General features: G+C 40.6%; 1 protein-coding gene across 5 annotated transcripts in view; it reads right to left on the bottom strand.

Annotated features, from left to right (window-relative positions):
- The window catches only part of gria4a (glutamate receptor, ionotropic, AMPA 4a), a 102,042-nt gene that overhangs the window by 41,576 nt on the left and 40,984 nt on the right, over positions 1-19,482 (bottom strand). For all 5 annotated transcript variants that reach the window (XM_069689065.1, XM_069689035.1, XM_069689046.1 and 2 more), the window contains exons 3-10: positions 15,569-15,808; positions 12,338-12,390; positions 11,951-12,082; positions 9,480-9,533; positions 8,361-8,519; positions 3,488-3,655; positions 2,573-2,677; positions 1,506-1,616 (exon numbers count right to left, since the gene is read on the bottom strand). In XM_069689065.1, the coding sequence (XP_069545166.1) occupies positions 1,506-1,616; positions 2,573-2,677; positions 3,488-3,655; positions 8,361-8,519; positions 9,480-9,533; positions 11,951-12,082; positions 12,338-12,390; positions 15,569-15,808 (1,022 nt within the window). The remainder of the gene's footprint in view (positions 1-1,505; positions 1,617-2,572; positions 2,678-3,487; positions 3,656-8,360; positions 8,520-9,479; positions 9,534-11,950; positions 12,083-12,337; positions 12,391-15,568; positions 15,809-19,482) is intronic.

Raw genomic sequence — 19,482 nt, 5'->3', positions numbered from 1 at the left:
TGTTTTCCTCATTGCCGACCTGACATGTTTTTACTGCTTGTGGCCACCGGAGGCACTGTAGACTTTCACTGTATATTATCAAATCTTTGTGCAGTTGTCCATTTATAGGTGTTTGCATGAGCACCACAGTGAGTACAACTACAGATATTTTGGTCACATTAATGACTTTGCTGGCTGAAGCAGTGTGCCTTGAAACAAAAATACTGAATAACCAAAGCTCGAGCATCTGTGACTTGTTTTATCTCTGGGCTGGAATTAGTCTTTTGAGTTGCTTTCACTTGCATCATTTTGCATGCTCAATTGAATTAGACTGATTGCATTTACAGGAAGGGGATGGCCACCATAAAAAGGCTGCAGATGGGTGAAGTGAAAATCAAATGTAAGCAGAGGATGTGCACAAATCCACCGATTAGCCCTCCTTTATCCTTGTTTGTCGAAGAAAGAGGAATCATTAAACTGGGTTGCAGAGCAGTGTCTATCTGAAAACTGTTAGGAGAGACTGGACTGAGGTCACTTCTAAATGGTGATCTGAGGTCAGTTTTAGATTTGCCTACTAATGAGACATTAGTGAAATCTTCCAGCTGGACAAGTGCCACTCCCTCCTGGCTGTGCTATGAGAGCTCTCTTCAACTCGGATAGCTCATCCGTCTCCAACCTAATTTTTCTGCGATGTTAACAAAACTCAGCCATATGACTCCTGCGTTGTGTTTCATCCTCAATGGCTTTAAACTGAATGGATCCCAAAAGGCCACTAATGGAGGTAAACGTCAGCTTCCAGCTCAACTTAAAATAGTCAAAGAATGACTTCTGAAAATATGACAACTGGTTGCATCTACTGATTATGATCATGAGAAAATGTTTTCCATTTTGTTTTATTTGAATAATGATTGAAATTAAAAAAGAGTGGACAATCTGTAAAAATATATGATAATAATTTGCTGAAGTGCACATTGAAACAGTGATGGTGTGAGCCAGAGGGCAATTGTGTGGACATAAGGGGTTAATCATCTTGTGACCCATTCTAGGGGTCCCACACCACAGGTTGGGAACCACTTTTCTCCAGCTGGAAAGCCCTGTCTGCAACACATTGGTTGTTACTGCATCCAGTCTCATCTAACCACAATAATGCTGTACCCATAGTGTCACCACAGTGAAGACTTTATACATTATATTTGATGTGAAACTCATCTTTCTTGAAAACCAAGATTTCCATCTTCCCTCCTGTTTCCTGTACTTTACACTCCGTTCATCTTGCTTCGGGGAAAAACAACTTGTTTATTTAGTATTAATCACCTGTTCTGATGTGTCATTTGAATTTCCACTAATTTCCATCTTCATAAACTTCACATCTCTACACGAAGGGTCTGGTGAAAGCCAGATTTTGGTGAATTTAGGTTGTGGATCTGAAGAGAAGATTGTCAGTGCTGAAGGAGAGCTACTGTACACCGAAATCACAAACCGTACCCAAACTATGGAGAAATGAAAGCAGTCAGAGGGTACATTACCATGATGGTTGTCACGACAACTGTCCGGTTCTCCATTGGTGAGCTGTCATTGGATAGAGCATTTTCATTCTGGACCAACACTAGTTTGTCGATGTCGTTCCAGTAGCCGATCTGAGGTAAACAGAGGGAGAGAATAGATGAATAAGACTAATAATAGGAAAATATAATGTAACAAATTGTCATTCTTTAAAGCAGAATTCATGCAAAAAAGGAATTTAGGGCTTATAATAAAATCAAGTTAGGTAAGATAAAGCTCAAACATAAAAAGAAATGGAACAAATGAGATAGATAAAAAGTAATAGAAAGTAAACAAAATGAGCGCTCTCCAGCAAATTTCCCATTGGAACAGTAGAAGATATTGAGAGATATTGAGTGAGACAAGAACCTTCAATAAACACACATTGCCGTCAAAGGAACAATTGAGATGCCGAACATGATGTTATTTCTTTATTATAGGTGCTACATGTATGCTTTTTTTTTTTTCCAGGAAAGGGCAATTATAAACACTTTCAACCTGAGCCTTTTCCTCCTGCTCTTTATTGTTATGAAGACAAATTATGTACTAACTATTTATGTTCCTCCAGGTTGTCTGTAAGTTGCTCACCAATGCACACCCTAAAAACATATTATAACACAAGCTGTGATGGCTAGTTTGAATGCAGTTATCGAAAGGTATTTATGACCACATAGAAACAGTTTTAAACCAGAATTATGGCAATAATTATGGACTAAATAAGTTATTTTTCTTTTGGATGAGAGGGATGTAACAAGAAAAATGTAACATACCGTGAGTACTACAGGAATTCTCTTTTAACGCTAACATTAATTATATATTCTTTCAATTGGTATCAAATGTAAATTTCAAACTGAAGTGTCACATTTGCTGAAACAATAAAAAAAAACGTGTTTTTACATGCAGTTGAAAGACAACTGTCTTTTGATATTTGCTTTTCAGCCACACAGTCTGAAATGTGAATGCAATAATTTGGTTGTCATATGATTTTAAGAAGTCATCTCACAAATTCAAATGGTTTCTCTTTGTTTCTAAAGGCACGAAAACAGCTTACCTTACGAGGTCCGTTGCTCTTCAGTTCAAACACGTCCATAGTATAATTGACCCTCCGACCGTAGTGATCAAACTGAATGTTCCCAGTCAGGCCCTGAATGCGTACCTGAATTTATAGCAAAAATTATACTAAGGACCAGACAAATATAAAAAAATACAACATTCCTTGAACAGTCAATTGAGGTATTAATTTATAGTGCAGCCAAACAAGCAGTGTTTACACAAATTGTTAAATTCTACAGGAAGCAGCAGCTGGGAAAATATTGAGTTTGTATGAGCAGTAACAGTGCAGAGGGGGGTTTTATCAGAGATTTTGCTCCAAACAATAATGCCAAATTACATGAGTGCATCGTTTCCTGTATATACCCAGTAATTAAGAAGGCCATTTGAATCCAGTCTGGTAAAGGAAGACACTCACTAAGAATAAAAACAGCTATATAGAAAGGTTAGTACTCACGCATATTAAACGGCCATTGCCGAAACAAATCAAACCACAAATAATACATTTCATAAAAGTTTTAATTACATGTTTGAATACATGTAGAAATGATTATCAAGGACTTTTTACAATAGCTATAATAGGAATAGGTTTTACAAATTATTTGCAAACTAACAAAAAAATCTACCACAAGGTATTTTGTGGGGACAAGTATTTCAGAGTTGAGGCTTGGTTGTAGGATTACAATTAGAAGTATGACAAAGTTAAGGTTAGAGACAAATAACACTTATTGTTGATGTTTAGTACCTGAGAAGTGAATGGAGGTCACTGCAGTATCACCCCAAATATAGCAGTGTCATGTCAGCTGTTTTGTTGATTGCATTTAAGCATTTGTGTGTGTATTTGTGAACATCTGTCTAAGCCTTTGCCAGTCTGTGGATAGTAAACTGTACATACTAACATCAAACTTGTGCCTACCTGTTTGAGTGCACGCTCCATATCTATTCCTTGGTTCCAGGGAGCAGCTGGATTGGCCAGGCAGTCACCAGCGTTGCCACGGCGACTGATATCAATTTTTTGGCGGCGAAGGGTGCGGAAGGCCTCAGCCATGACAAGGACACCATCATAAGTTAGAGATGAGGTATACTGTAAAATGAAGAAAAACAGAGAAGATGAGTTTTAAACGTTTTTGGGAGAATCTTACAGAATGTGACAAATACATAAGTACAAAATATGATAGAAATTAAGTCAAAGACTCAATTTTTACTTATTTTTAGTCAACTCTCTAATACAAGCATAGAAATGTGTAAAAACTGCAGGCATGTTTTACTGTTACTGGCATTCATTTATACCGTATTACGAACATAAACTAACTTTTAAATATATTTGTTTGTTCTTGCTAACAGTTAACAGTGAATTGAAGCAACTTCAGCATTTCAAGCAACTACGTTTAGATTGTTTCCCTATTAGTATTGCAGCCCGCTCACTTCAGTGCTGGAAACCCTAAAACACTGTGTACAAATTCACCATTTATATCTTCTGAGTTACTTTTCAAAGTCAAAAAAGGCAATGCGAGGATACCCTGTGAGCTTATGGGATATATTCCTAAAATTATACTCAAGTTAACCACAATAACTGCATTGCTACATGAGGGCTTAGGCCATCTTAACTCTTTAAAAACCATCATGGTCAGTATGCAAACACGCTGACCAATACCACAACCTATTTTACTGCTCTGAGTTTTATTTGACTTCCACAGTTAACACCAGTGAACATCAATCAACACCACTGTGAATGTAACGTCACTGTAAATGTGCCAGCTTTCGACAGGCTTACAGTTTTCAAATACAGTCACTGGACAGGATTGAAATCCATTAAAATGACATTAAAATATGTTTAAACCATATTATAAAGCTGTTTATCAAATTTGATGGTTAAATTTAGATTTCCAAGGTTTATACATGTTTCATCGGGTTAAGTTCTAAAACATTTCGAAATGACTTACAACAAATTAGAAGGAACTAATGAAACATGACAGCGAGTAAGAAAGACAGAAAAGGTAAAACTTCAGAGGTATCTGTTCTCTAATGAAATTCTTAAAAGTGGCAGTGATCTTGACAGATTGTTTGACAAAGTCATTATAGGTAAGACAGCGCTGCAGGGAACAAAACCACACACTCAGCAGCAATTCCCCCACCCACACACACACACACACACACACACACACACACACACACACACACACACACACACACACACACACACACACACACACACACACACACACACACACACACACACACACACACACACACACACACACACACACACACACACACACACACACACACACACAGACAGACAGAGGCAGTCAAACACACCGCGGGTTGCCTTCACATCACGGTGGAAACAAGTGGAGAGATGAGAATGGGAGGAAAGAGGGAAGTCGGCTGAGCTACTCTGCCGATGCTCTCCACGCCTCCGCAGGTAGTTTCTCGCTTACTGACATACCTTGATTTGTATCCCACAAGGTGTGTTTTGGAAGGCTGCACAACCATGTCATCCCACTTTCATCTCTACCCCTTTGAAACTAAAGCAGCCTTTAGGCGAGTGACTGACAGATGACGACGATAGGATCCAAATCAAGGAGAAAACAAAAACAAAACTGAGTCAACTAGCATACTATTTTCTTTTCCTGTCAGGGGCAGGACAGAAACAGCTCCGGGACACATAGAAAGAGTAGTAGCTCATAAAAACCAAAATTCAGGGTACAATTCCCAGGATCAGTTTGAATCTCTAAGTTCAACTAAAATCCACTCCGTCAAAACAACTTTACTCTGTAAATGTGGATTCTCTAAATAGCACAAGACATTTAGCTAAATACAAGTTGACTCTGATGTTTCATAAGTTCAAGAACCAGATCTATAAATGATGTAGAGCAAGAGAAAGGATGTCCTATATTTCAAACATATTCATAAAACATGTATGCAGTGAATTTAAAATGTACATATCTGCATTCAGGCTTTTCACCAAGTGAACTGACCTGAGTGAGAATAAGCAATGTTGCAGGAATAATAAACTGTAGTATTTATTCATACATTTTTTTGTAAATATTACATAGACGTAACAACAGCATGAGGTCAACATTTGATTTTGTCAAGTACGCTTGTTTAGGATAAAATACCTGCAAAACTGCTGTAATACTATTCTAATCAGCCTTAGCTTTATTTTGTGTCTACTGCTTAGCAGCAGCACTACTAATTAGCAGATGTTAACCCGCTAACAAACTAACATGATAAACATTATACTGTACCTGCTAAAAATCAGCTTGACAGTACAGCTTCACTAAGCTGCGAACATGGCTCCACACAGTCGTGTTTTATCTTAAACCAGAGTAAATAATAATACTGATAAAGATTGTCATCCACATCATAAAGTAATATCGGAATATGGATAATGCAAATCAGATGGTAGATTTTGAACCAATCTTTAGGTCATTATGATTCACATCAACACAAGGACACAAAAGATAATGTGGCACTATTAGAGGACAACATCAGTGTCAAACTAAAGACAACACATGTCTGGTTTTAGTCTAAAAGCAAAAAAAAAGGAAACATGTCACCTTTGTTTTATGGATTACTTTGTGAGTAGCCATTAACCTTCTGCATGTGTGCATATACTGTATATAAATGACACAATACCACCAGGAGCATAATATAGCAGAGGCAGCATTAATGACACACTGACAAACACAAGCTCTCCCATTAATTTGTCTTGTCAAGTAGGAAAAGTATTAGAAATGAAATATTAAGACAGTAGCTTCAAAACCATTTGGACAAGCATATTCAATTTATAAAATGAGCTTTGCACAGGTGTCAGGCAAACATTGGAGGACAAATATTGATAAAGACAGCCCCATCATCTGTTAATTATGCTAACGCAGATGTTATAAAACTAGATATATTCTGATCAAGGAATCAGAGAAAGTGTAAAAAAAAAAAATGAGAGGACAAATCACAAAGATGGCTGTAACTTGGCGAGGATATGTGCGATCACAAGCATTGTGGCAAAATTTGGAGGAAGTTAACATATTTCTTTGCCACGTCATTTTCATTACATTTCAACCAAATCTCGAGGCACACCAGAGGTAATTTCAAGGCACACCAGCGGTTACAAAATTTTGATTGATGGCCAAAAGCAGGCAGCTCAAAATCGAGTCTCCAGTGTAGAAGGGACATTTCCCAATGGTGATTTCCACACTGCAAATTATTAGACCGGATTCCTACTTGGCCTGAGGCTACCGGCTGGCCCAAGGCGAACTGAGCTCAGTTTTTACACAACACAGGGGCAAATTGGAGGTATCTGTTGTCACTGGAGGGATTTGACTTCTTGGTATTGTTTGGAATCATTAAAATCTTGTTATTCTAGGTTTTCAAAAAGCAAAGGTGAAACATCATTCCCGCAATTGGAATGGAGAGAAAATATTTGGATGCACTCGATCCAGGATGTTTACAGCTCTGAAAGTTCAGACCACCTGCAGGTGTGTTCGCCGCTGTTTTGCATATTTACGGTAAGTAGGTTCACTGTGTTTTTCTGCCATAATCATCCATAATAGGTGTACCCCAATTAACACACTGAATGTTGTGTAAATGGTAAGGGACGACGCATGCAGCCGACATCTGCTAATGAGAATTCATCAGGTGAATCTAAAAATGACGTTCAGTCAATTAACACTGGCTTCTGGGTGAAAAATGATATGCCGACAGTGAAAGAATATGACTATCTGTATGTATTTGCTCACTTAAAAGACACACACACACACACACACACACACACACACACACACACACACACACACACACACACACACACACACACACACACACACACACACACACACACACACACACACACACACACACACACTGCATTGTCTTTTTGTTGTTACAACATTGTGATTTTTTAAGTACTAGTTATGTATATCATTTTTTTCAAGCTACAGATCAGAGGACTCAGAGTTGCAATATGATGTATTTTTAATGGGACAGTGAATATATTTCCAGTTAATATATGCAACTCCGATTGCCTGCAGGTCAGTACCCTGTAAACAGAGGCGTGCTTGGGAAGGTGAGACCGAAATAAATAAAGAAAGGGGTGGGCGGAGGAGTCAAAACACAGATACACAAATGTGACAGAGAAAGGGCTGAAATTAGCAAGAGAACACAGACAGGAGGTTATACAGAGAGACAAGAGATGTACAGTGGGAGAAATAACTAGGTTAACAGATAAGGGATTCAATTGTGAATTTGGATACCGAACAGGTGACATGTGGAGGGAAAAGCTCAGAAAAAGTGAGAAAAATAAATATCATGCAGAACAGACGTCTTTAGTCTGTGGAATCTGTATGCATCACGCTAACCTTGACACTAAATCACAGACCAGCCTTTTCACCTCTTCCATATCCCGACGTCATGCTTTGATTGGTTAAGAAGCAGTGCCAAATGCACCACATCACACTCTGAATGGTTCAAATACAGCATATCAGCCTGTGACGGCATACCTGACTGCAAAATCTCTTTATGTTGCTTTTGTGGTGAAATTCAGATACAAAGAACAATTTGCACACCAATGATACCATCCCTAAATGTATGCGAGTGTGTGTGTAATATCTGTGAAGAAGATTTCTGAATATCAAGTGAAGCTCTGCATGTTAATTCTACAACTGCATTTACATGTCATTATATCACACATAATAGTTGTAATGGCAGGTAAATAGGCGGTGACAGCTCTGGCAGACACAGATTTCCAATCCATATATTCATATTCACACTCAATGTGTTATATTTACCTTAGGAGGGCTTTCAGATCCAGGGTATTCTCGTTGATCCAGTTTGTTCCAGCGTTGCATCAGTTTTATGACGATAGGCTTGCTGAAGTCCACGAGCTGGAAACCCGTTACGTTGGCCCCACCGTGCATGAACCTCTCCAGAGATATATCCTTAAATCCCTGGGAGAGAAAACCAAAGCACGCAAGAAAGACACAAAGAACAAAAGTGTAAGAAGGGAGTTGAAAAAGGCAGAAAAAACATAAAAGACATACCAGTCCAGACGCTGAAGAGTGGAACTACACAAAGCACTCCCACATAGTGTGCACTTTTGCTGACATGACAGCTGACACATTAGCCATACTCACAATACTACACACGATGAGTTCACCTGATTATCTATTCCACTACTTAATTGATTGGTGTGCAAATTAATCCTTGTACAGCTGCAGATGTAACTTTATGGAGATTGACACTTCATAGGGAAGTGCTGGTGAATAGGGATCAATTTGGGATGAGGCCAGAGATAGAGAGTAAAGACGTGTGAGGGTTATGGTGAGCTGATGGATACTAATTGCTAAAAGCTGGGAGCCCATTTAGCTTGACCTGAGCTCATTGGCCCCTTCTTCACCGTCCCAGAGAGAACCATTGGTGAACAGATTTTAGAGTCTGAGGTTGGAGCAATACTTAATTTATTGACCCGAGTTCCAGCAGCCTCTGACAGCTTTGACTTTCTCAAGGAGAGGCAAATGGTAAAATACCAATTCAGTAAAAATAGGAATAATGGCTTTCGGTGGGAATATTAAGACAACAAAAAAGAACTGCCAAAGATTTTTTTTCTGCTAGTAACTGCAGAAAATGTACAACTTGTACAACAAAGTGAATATCAAAGTAAAGGGAATTAAAACATGTCCCGCAATGTTGACTTTAAAGACATAAAAAGATTAAAAATGTTCAAAGCTTTGTCGTGGCTAGTATTTATGGGTCTGTTGTGCTTCCAAACAAGCGGCTGTCCGAACTCCCTGTTATATCAAAAAAAGGAACTATCCTCATGTAGCTTGTTAAAATAAGACATTGAACCAATGCTGTTGCAAACATGTCTCAAAATAACATCTGAAAGTCCTGCCATTAGGAGTTCTTACCAGGTTTGCTACGATGTAATGGTATCCTTTCACATGTTTCCCCACGCTGACGGCCTGGTAAGTTGGAGGGAGAGGGAGGGAAATCATTATTACTTTGCAATTTGCTTTGCGGCAAACAAACAGAATTAGGGAACACGGCAGGGGAGTCTAACTGCAAATAAAGGAGACTTCTTCCCATCTGTTGCTCCCTTACTTTCCTTAAGAGTGTGACTGTGTTACTTTACTGTGCTGATTAAAAACAGAGGAAGTGATGGGGCTTAGGCTAGTCTTTGGTACCATGCTGGCAACAACTCTGCAACCTCTCGGTACATTTAAGGAGTTTTAGTGGTGTTGTCTCACTCAGATGAGTTTCGACAGGCTGGTCCAACTTTATTAAAATAATTAGTAATTCACTCAGAACTAAAACCTGCAAATTCTTTCTTCTTGTTACACCTTTATAGAAGCGTCGAATAAAATATGGCATATTGGGAATTTTTCCACAAAAAAGGACTAATATGCATATTCATGTTAACCTGGTGCATAAAGCTAATTAATAAATCGTTCACATTTTTTCTTTGTCTCTCTCACGCACACATATCAACAGTTACATACTGACACAGACAGATGTACACACACCTACACACGCACGCACATAGATCGCAGCTGGCAGGGCACACAAACAGAGCAGTCTCTGTCTCAGAACAGGGACACCAGCCAATGCCAGCACCGCAGAGCCCACTGTGATGGGAGTGTGTGTCTGTGCCTGCGTGCCTGTCTCAGTATACATGTATGTGTGTCTGTGTGTTCGCTCACCACAGAAGCCAATTAAGAAACAGTCTGTCTGTCTGGGAGGCTGCTACTGGTGTGTGTTTTGTGTGTGCGTGCATAGCTGGAGAAATTTGTGCATTTAAAAACTGGTTCGTATGTTTGCTTGCCTGCGGCGTTCAGCCTGTATTTGATTTGTATGTACTACTTGTAATTGTGTGTGTGTGTGTGTGTGTGTGTGTGTGTGTGTGTGTGTGTGTGTGTGTGTGTGTGTGTGTGTGTGTGTGTGTGTGTGTGTGTGTGTGTGTGTGTGTGTGTGTGTGAAGCACAACTTATTGAGTGTGCATGTGGGTGTGTGTTCAGCTGTGTGTGTCATTGAGTTTGTCAGATGTGGAGACAGAGGATCAGATGTGATGACAGGTGGCAGAACCAATGGGATGTTACACTCCAACCTGAGTCAAAGGGCACGCAGACACACACACACACACACACACACACACACACACACACACACACACACACACACACACACACACACACACACACACACACACACACACACACACACACACACACACACACACACACACACACACACACACACACACACACACACACACACACACACACACACACACACACACACACACACACACACACACACATAACACACACACACACACACACACACACACACACACACACACACACACACACACACACACACAAGTTTGCACCACCTGTCAGAGCTCAAGTCTCAACCGTCAGGCAAGACAATCTAATGAACTTAGACAAGCGTAAGGTGGCAGAGAGCCTTGATGTACTCTATGCATTTGTGTGTGTATGTATGCTCAAAATCTGTGAGTGGACAGTATAGTGTCATTACTAAAATCACACAGATAGAGCTGTTGGATGAAAATCTTAAATCTTGTTTATTTCCAGATGTCAGAAAGCATCAGGAGTGCTGTTCCAACTCGCTGAGCGGAGCAGACAGCCTGCAAACCGACACTAGAAGTACAGTGAAAAGAAAACGTTCGACAGTACTACAATAATTAGTAACATAATACAAACTATAATTGTTTCCAATTTTTCTCACAGGGTCTCATTTTGATTACTTACCACATCCTATTCTGTGGTGGGAGGCTGTAATAATGTGCCACTGTGGCACGGTTGTACATCATTATTAAGGGTTGAGTGCTGTGAAGTCCAGGTCAGTGATGTGATCTGTGCTCCATCTTTAGTAATCTCAGTTATAGTAACAGTGCCACATACAGTGTGGCCTCGATTAAAGCAGCATCTCATGATCTAAAATCCAGCAGGCTCAATCGTGGTCCAGATCAGAGCCAAACATCTTCATGTGCTGCAGTTAGATAATGGTGTTTTTTTTTTCTTTCTTGTGATATCATGTAGCAAAGGACTACAGCGTGTGTAGTAAAGCACTGTATGAATCACAGTAACTAAACATCAATAGAAACTTTAAAACTGTGAAACATGATTATTTTTATTTAGTTTGTTCATTTGTTAACTATTTCATATTTAATTTTTGTCCAGCTATATTGGCTGCGTGGAATAAATTTGGAGTATAAATATTCAAATATCCCAGTCCCCATATTGAAGATGTACATGCCAGATTATTTTTCCAGCACCAGTACCACAATGCTCGTACATGCGTGTATTCACAGTCTTATGTTTAATGTCATGTGCTAAGATAGATCAGTTAATTTGACCTGTTCCAGGATGCTCTGTAGTCTCTCAGGCTCCAGGTCAATGACGTATTTTCTCTCCTGCCGGCGATCCAGGTCCTCTAAGAGTCTGCGGTACGCTGCCTCGTTGAAACTCTCCACACAGATTGCGCTCACCTGTTCGCACAATTACACACGTATTCACAGGAAATGTGCACATGAGTAGAAACACAAACAGCATGTAGGAATAAGGTCAGAAGCAGTTTTACCATCGTGTTCGAAGAATTAATGACAAAAATATTAAATATAATTATGAGTGAACTGTTTGTGTATGTGGCTGTGTAAATTAGACATGTAGGCCGCATGAGATCGTGAGCGTTCTTGTGTGTGTGCTTTTTTGGCAGGTATCCAAGAGTGTGTGTGTGTCCTGACCTGCCATCCGTTCTGCCCCGCTCTCTCCATAATTGCCTGCAGTATTGCATAACCTAAACAACAGAGAGGGGAAAAAGAGAGCGAGCGAATTAATGCTGTACTTGGTAGATGCTGTAGTTGGGAAATGGAGTAATTATAATCTGCAGATTTTGCAGGTAAAAATTCCCACCAGTAAATGCAAAATCTTGTATTTTATCTCAGTTACCACAATGTGTTTGTACCACATGCTGTGAACTCAGCAAAGTGTTTCCAGGTGTGCATTACTTTCAGGCCCATTTCATTTACCAAAGTAATCCTCCACTGTCTTCTCTTCAAAAGTGGGAGCAAAGTGCTTAGCACTTCAAGCAACAGCTCTCGCTTCAATGTCACTTTATCCACCAACCCGCAGCGCTTATCAGGATCGACAATCATGTGAAAAAACAATAAACTGTCAGTTTCATTGTGAATGATACAGTTGATAGTGTCATTTCATTGAAACGGAATTTGTCACTGCCTCCTTTTTTTTTTTTAGCAGTGAAATTTGATTCAAATGCAATACATCTGAGCACACACTGACATTTATCAATTTATAGCCTGGAACCAACACCAGAAAGGGAAGGTCTGTTTCTACAAAATGATGGACGTGAACAAGGTGAGAAAGTCTCTCAGTGTGATGTTAGAGTTTGAAAATGATTATGATCAGATGAGCAGCCGGTGGCAACAAGAGTGACAGTGCATTGCAGCATTGAACAGCTGTCTTGATGGCTCAAAATAAGTGGAGATTATTACAATGATGAGAAAAAAAATCCCGACATGACAGGAATAATCCTTTATAATATTGGCACACAGCAACCTTTTCATCACAATAACTATTAAATCTCTACCAAAACTCCACATATGTTTTTTTTTTGTTGTTGTTTTTTTTCTACATTCTGCTATGAGCCAGAATGGGAATTGGGAAAAAAAAAAAAAAAAAAAAAAAAAAAAAAAAATCACTCAAAGTCTTTACACACACTGATAAGCAAAGGCCCACAGAGCATATCTCTTGAAACACCGCGGCATGAATAGACACAGATGCACATAAATAACACTAAATGACACAAACTCCAGTATTACCTCTGAAGCCTCTCCAGTGATGTCATGAATAAGTGTGTCTGTGCCTAAATGAATGTGTGTGTGTGTATGTGTTTAGGGTTGCATTTGTCTGAGATGTTTACTGTATACGTGTACGTTTTGTTTGTGCTGTCTGCAAATACATTAATTTAATGCTGGCACAGCTGAACGTGCATTATTCTACTCTGTGTGAATTTATGCATGACTTAGTACGTGCGTGTATGCATCCTTCTTTGGATGCAATTGTGTGGGGGGGCATGTGGGGCTCAGTTTGTGTGTATGTATGTGAGTGTGTCGGCAGGCCGTCTATAGAGCAGAGCAGGGAGCATAAAACAGATCACAGCGTTACTGCCCATTTTCCAGCACATTACCGGCAGCAGGGCCTGATGGGAGCTTATAATGAAGGGCCCTGCCTTGGCCAAGTCACGGGTGAGTACAGCCCAAACTCTACGCATCCATCCTTCGCTCCATTTCTCCCTCCTTTCCCCCTTCCTCTCAAGCCTCCCATCTCCTCCTCCTGCGATATGTTACTGTATATCCCCAAAGGCTCGTGATCCTGGCTGTCCTTTTGCTCCCCCTTTCTGCCCTTTCTGTAATCTCCCCCCTGTCACCTAACATTGCCACCCATCTCCTGTCACTTTCTCCTTTGCCCGTCCTCTTGTTTGTCTCGTCCTCCCTTGACTCGCACCTACTTTGTGTCTTTTTTGGCCACTCCAGCCTCTCTACTCACCTAACCTGTCTCTCCCTCTGCTCCCCCATGGGTACTAACCCAGACAACCTGGGCCACAGGGAGGTTGGCAGAGGCATACACAGAGCACACAGAGCACACAGAGAGCACACACACACACACACACACACACACACACACACACACACACACACACACACACACACACACACACACACACACACACACACACACACACACACACACACACACACACACACACACACACACACACACACACACACACACACACATGGTGCAGCTCACTGATTCCCTGACACACCACTATACCGTGGTCTGGGGACTGTGTGTCATGTTTGACCTGTGTTTCTTTCCCTGTGGCAGGGAATTAGTCTGTGTGTGTGTGTGCGCGTATGTATGTGTGTGCTGGGAGAAATAATGTGCCAAGCATTCCCATGATACTGGTCTGGGGCTGAGGGCGTCAGCTGTGCCTGCTCCATTAACTTATGTGCACTGCATGATGGCATGTTTAAATTATAGGCAGGTGAACGCTGCAAGAGCTGAAGCAAAACCTTTGTTTTTTTAGTTGAAAAGTGCCCAATTGCACGTTTTGTTTCTGCAGCTGTATACTTTATCAAGCCTATTAGGTTTCAGTGACACAAGGTCTTTAATTCTGAGGAGACAAGGCTGAATCTGAGAGTTACATGAAGGCTAAATAATCCTCGGCAAATAGACTTTTATAAAGATGATTATGAGGTGGTGAGCTTATAATGCTGTTATGTTCCAAACTGAACCCAAATTAGCAGCTACTTCTTCATGCAAAAAGTGTTTTGAAACTAATTAGAAATCTATTTTAATCTTTCAGAACTGAGTTTTGAATTTAGGAGCCGAGATATAAAACAGCAGATCAACCCAGTTGGCTCTTGTTATCACAGCAGCATTTATAATTATCTGGCAGAGAAAAAAAAAAGACAATATGCCTCTCCAGTTACATTTCATTTGGGCTACAGTTAATATAAACTATTTGATTGCCTCTTTTGCATACAAAAGCCTCCTCTGAACTTTATCCTTAAAACAAAGAAAGAAGATAAAGTAGAAAACAGATGAGAGGTTGTAAGGCGATGTATTGGTCACAGCAATGCCTCTGCAGCACTTTGATGGTAACAGGTGAAAATGAAAAAAATAAAACATACTTTAATTTACTACAGTCTACAGTCTGTTTCTCTCCCAATCCCTGAACCCAGAGAGTAATAATGCTGAGAGAATTTTACATTTTTATTGAAGTTTATATTTCTGAATGCTGTAACCTCATTCAATGCCTTACACATAACCATGCAGAAAATAAAAATACATTTGAAGCGATCAAATTGTGTGGCATTTAAAAAAAAAAATGTTGTAACATCAGCTCTATGCGCCTTGTTAACATACTGTATTAGTCCCTGTACGTTTACCTCTGTCTGTGTCGTAGAGGAAGACAAATCGGCTCCAGTCATAGTGGTCCAACAGTGACAGCAAAGCACCTCTGATGGACGGCCGCAGCTGCAGCGTGAACTGGCCCTCTCCCTCAGTGGGGAAGCTCGGTGTCACGAGGCTGATGTGCAGGGCACCACAGAACGATGTCAGCGTGTTCACAGAGCGCTTGTCGTAAAGGCCGAAGATGGCGAAGACCCCCCTCGAATACTGAGAACAGACTGAGGTGAGGAGTGAAGAGAAGAGGCGGGAGGTGGATCCAGATGGAAGAAGAGGGACACAAAAAAAAAATTGAAAAGAGAATAAAGAATTAGGGAAATACAGATATACAGTGATATTGTGTTGGAGAGCTTTGTGTTGACTTTGCAAATGAACATGGTAGAAAGAGAACAAGAGAGGGGAATGCAGAAGAACACATGGCTCTTCATTAAATTCACACTGTGGAACGTGGTAAAACATGTCAACCATTTTAATGAGCGACAACTTCAGCCTGTGTCAGTGCTACAGTGCAGTGGTTTCTTACTCCTAATTAAACCCATAAACTGCATCTTTTAGTGGCGTGTGCAAGACTGGTTTTCCAAAAATGCTTAATGAACTGATTTGATCTTGAAAATGTATCGATACGTTTTATAAGACTCTAAAATACAACTTTTATTACGTGCAGAACAACATGAGGCAGATTGAAGTTACCAAAACAAAAATCATTCGCCGCCTCATCATACATCCACCTGTGGGTATGAATTACAAGCACAAATGTTTGCACATGGTTGAAATCAAACTGACCTATAAGCCCCTGGCAAGCAATTTTCAAATGTTCTGACATGCACAAAATCGTTCCCACAAGCCCAAACTGGTTTGGCTACTTATACAGTTGTTAAAGGAATTACAGTCAAATAACTCAACCTGCTCAGAGCTCAACATCCTCAAGATCCATCCTTGCACACACATGCGTGCAGATAAAAAAGAAAAAAAAAAGAAAGGAAAAAAAAAGCCCTTGACCGAGCCGCGAGCTCACTTCAAATGTGAAGTCATTTTCCACTACAACACTGCAACTCAGTCTCCAAACACCCCAAAAGCTTTCAACCATGAAGGAGAGGAGAGAGAAAAGCGCTGACGTCCTCCGCTACCTCGCTTCTACAAAATGCTATCCTCTGTTTTGGTTTGACGTTCATCTTTGTGGTTCGACCAAAACTGTGTTTGAACAAAAAAATAAATAAAAGAAAGCATTTGGTGTTGAAGCCAGGGAGTCCAGCATATTCAGACAAGTGTGAGCAGAAACTCTTGTCTCGTCCTGTTTTTACACTATTTAGTGTTTCACTTTGTCAACTCACTTTCTCTTTAATCCTCATTGCTTCCCCTCCTTTCTTTTTTTAGTCCCATTCATCCTTTCAGCTAGATTCTTTCAAGCAGGCATGGTATGAACTTCAGCTCTATCCTGCGTCATAATTCACTCTCCACCCCGTAACACGTCACACTGGAGTAAACAGTGAGACAGGAAGACTGCAGGCTTTGCTTTTGGCACCGGTCGGACATCACTCTGCAACCTTTTCTGTCTTTCTGCCTCTTCTGATCTCCTCCTGCATCGCGTCATCTCATACCTTTCCCTCGTTCATTTTTTTTTTTTTTTTTTTTTTCTGGGCAGAAACTCCATCCATCCTCTCTCTCTCTCAGCTTCCACCATCCACCTTCCTTCATCTCCTCTCGCTCCCTTCATCTCCGACTGCCTCCTCTTTCTGTTCCTCCCGCTCTCCCTCCTCCTGGGACTCAGAGTAATTCCATTATCAGCTATAAGCCTCAGTGGGGGTAAACACTGAGGGAGACGCAGCTTTGACGGCTCGGCTTGTGGCAATTAAACAAAGCCGAGGCCCCTGCACCCAGGAAGCGATAAGGCAGGGATTTAGTGTCCGATTATGACAGGAGCTAAATGTTTTCAATTCAGCGAACTAGCATACTAGCTGTACTTAGCATGCGTCATTCAGCAGGAGCTGAGTCATGGTGTCCTTAAAGTCAATATTCTCAGTTTCTTCCAAGGAGACTTTAACAACATTTCCAGATTGTATTTGATATTTCTGAGCACACAGCAGCATGATAGATGGTTACAGAGGTGACACGCCGTATGATAAACAGCATTATAGTCGACCGAGACGAGGCAAAAGAAATAGTACCTACGATGCTCAAACATTTGAACGCTAAATCACTGAAGTTGACATTATATTTAAGTGCTCAGAAGATTGAGTGTAAAATTTAAAAAAAAATGACAAGGGTTTAAGCAAACCACAAACAGAGACCGATTCCAATTGAAACACAGAGGAAAAATTAGACTTCTTCATCTATGATGACAGTTGGCTGGTGAAAAATGGCTCTTGGTTGAGATAAATGATGCCTGTGACACAGTCTAAGGACAAAAGAAAATCAGCATACAATTGAATTTGTTTGACAACAGTGCTAGGGCATATGCCATTTACTTGCTTTTAGATTAATTGGTGTTTTAGGGATCCGCTGTTTTGGGGATCAGAGTAAAAATTGCACATGTGAAGTGACATACTGAGTAACAGTCTGGAGCGCTGCTCCCATGCCAATTGGTAACTTTTTCTTTTTTGAAACTTGACTGAAACTTCTGGCTTAGATGCAGCTTGTGACATCACTGTCTACAAAACTTTATTTTCCCCCGACCTCCTGGGCCTCCATCAAAACTTAAAGGAATATTGATAGCCTTAATCCCAAACCATTCTATTTTTAAAGGAACACCAAGACAACCATACACACAGGCCCAGAGCACGCAACACAAATCTTATTTTTCACTCATCTACTCTATCTTTCTCCGTTTCTCCTCACCTCCTCGCTCCCGTAACCCCCTTATTTTTCTATCTATGCTTTCTGATCTTGGCGTTGCCTCTCTGTAGCTCACGCCCCATGTTTCTCGATCTGATGTATGTATCTATGGGCTTGTTTCTCTGCAACCCTCTCCACCAACACCACCCCGCCGCGAGGCAGGAATGTGCCAGACAGTGGCGTCATTGTAATAAAATGTTTGCTAAGCTAGCTTCATAAAGCTTTAATGAGAGGAGGGGACCAGCGGCATGGTGCATCATCACCACAGTAAAAGCCCTGGACACAATAGGTCTCCTGGGACTTCTTCTACCTCTACCTCCTGTTGTCCCCCTCTCGCTTGTTCTCTCACCATCTCCATATGTTTGATTTTTATGTACAATATCCTGTTTTTTGGGGGGTTCCTAATTGCTCCATCTGTCTGTCAAACCTCTCCCCTCCTCTGCGCATATCTCTTCATAAATCTGATGTCTCTCCTTTGCATGTATTACTCCACACAGTATATCCAGCCTCAGCATCCCTGCATCTCCCTCTGCAGCTATCCCTGCCTTTCTCTGATTCATTTTATTTGTCCCTGTGCATTTAAAAAGCTCTCTCAATCATGGGCATACTCTGCACGTCACTTTATTTCCTGTTTTTTTACATTTAAATGTGCCAATTTGCATAACAACGAAGAAAATATATTTCCGAAACAGCACAATATATCACAGACTAACATCTTAGCTCTCTTTGCCTCTGGTTTTGTTCAACTTGTGTTTACTCTCTCCCATATGTCTCTCAACCATGCCTCCCTCTTTTTGCCTCTCGGTATAGTGCTTATGTCTTTAGACAGGCCTCGTGTTTGTTTTCCACATGACAGCAGGAATATATGCTGACAGATAAACCTGATTTCACTGTCATTGCACTGCAGCACAACACCACTCGCAATAAACATATACAGACCCACATTATTCATCTATATTTCGAACACACACGCACTCATAATCCCTCATCCTATACAACCGTCAGACTTTCGGCCCTGATGCTGCAGTTGCTTCTCACCCATTAGTCTGAATAATAACCTTCT

This window comes from Brachyistius frenatus, unplaced genomic scaffold, assembly GCF_029030835.1.
Source record: "Brachyistius frenatus isolate BFR_SWC_R1_liver_20210118 unplaced genomic scaffold, ASM2903083v1 Contig_1, whole genome shotgun sequence".
Classification (NCBI taxonomy): domain Eukaryota; kingdom Metazoa; phylum Chordata; class Actinopteri; family Embiotocidae; genus Brachyistius; species Brachyistius frenatus.
Note: the sequence above shows the minus strand (reverse complement) of the source record. Positions and strands in the feature narration are given on the sequence as shown.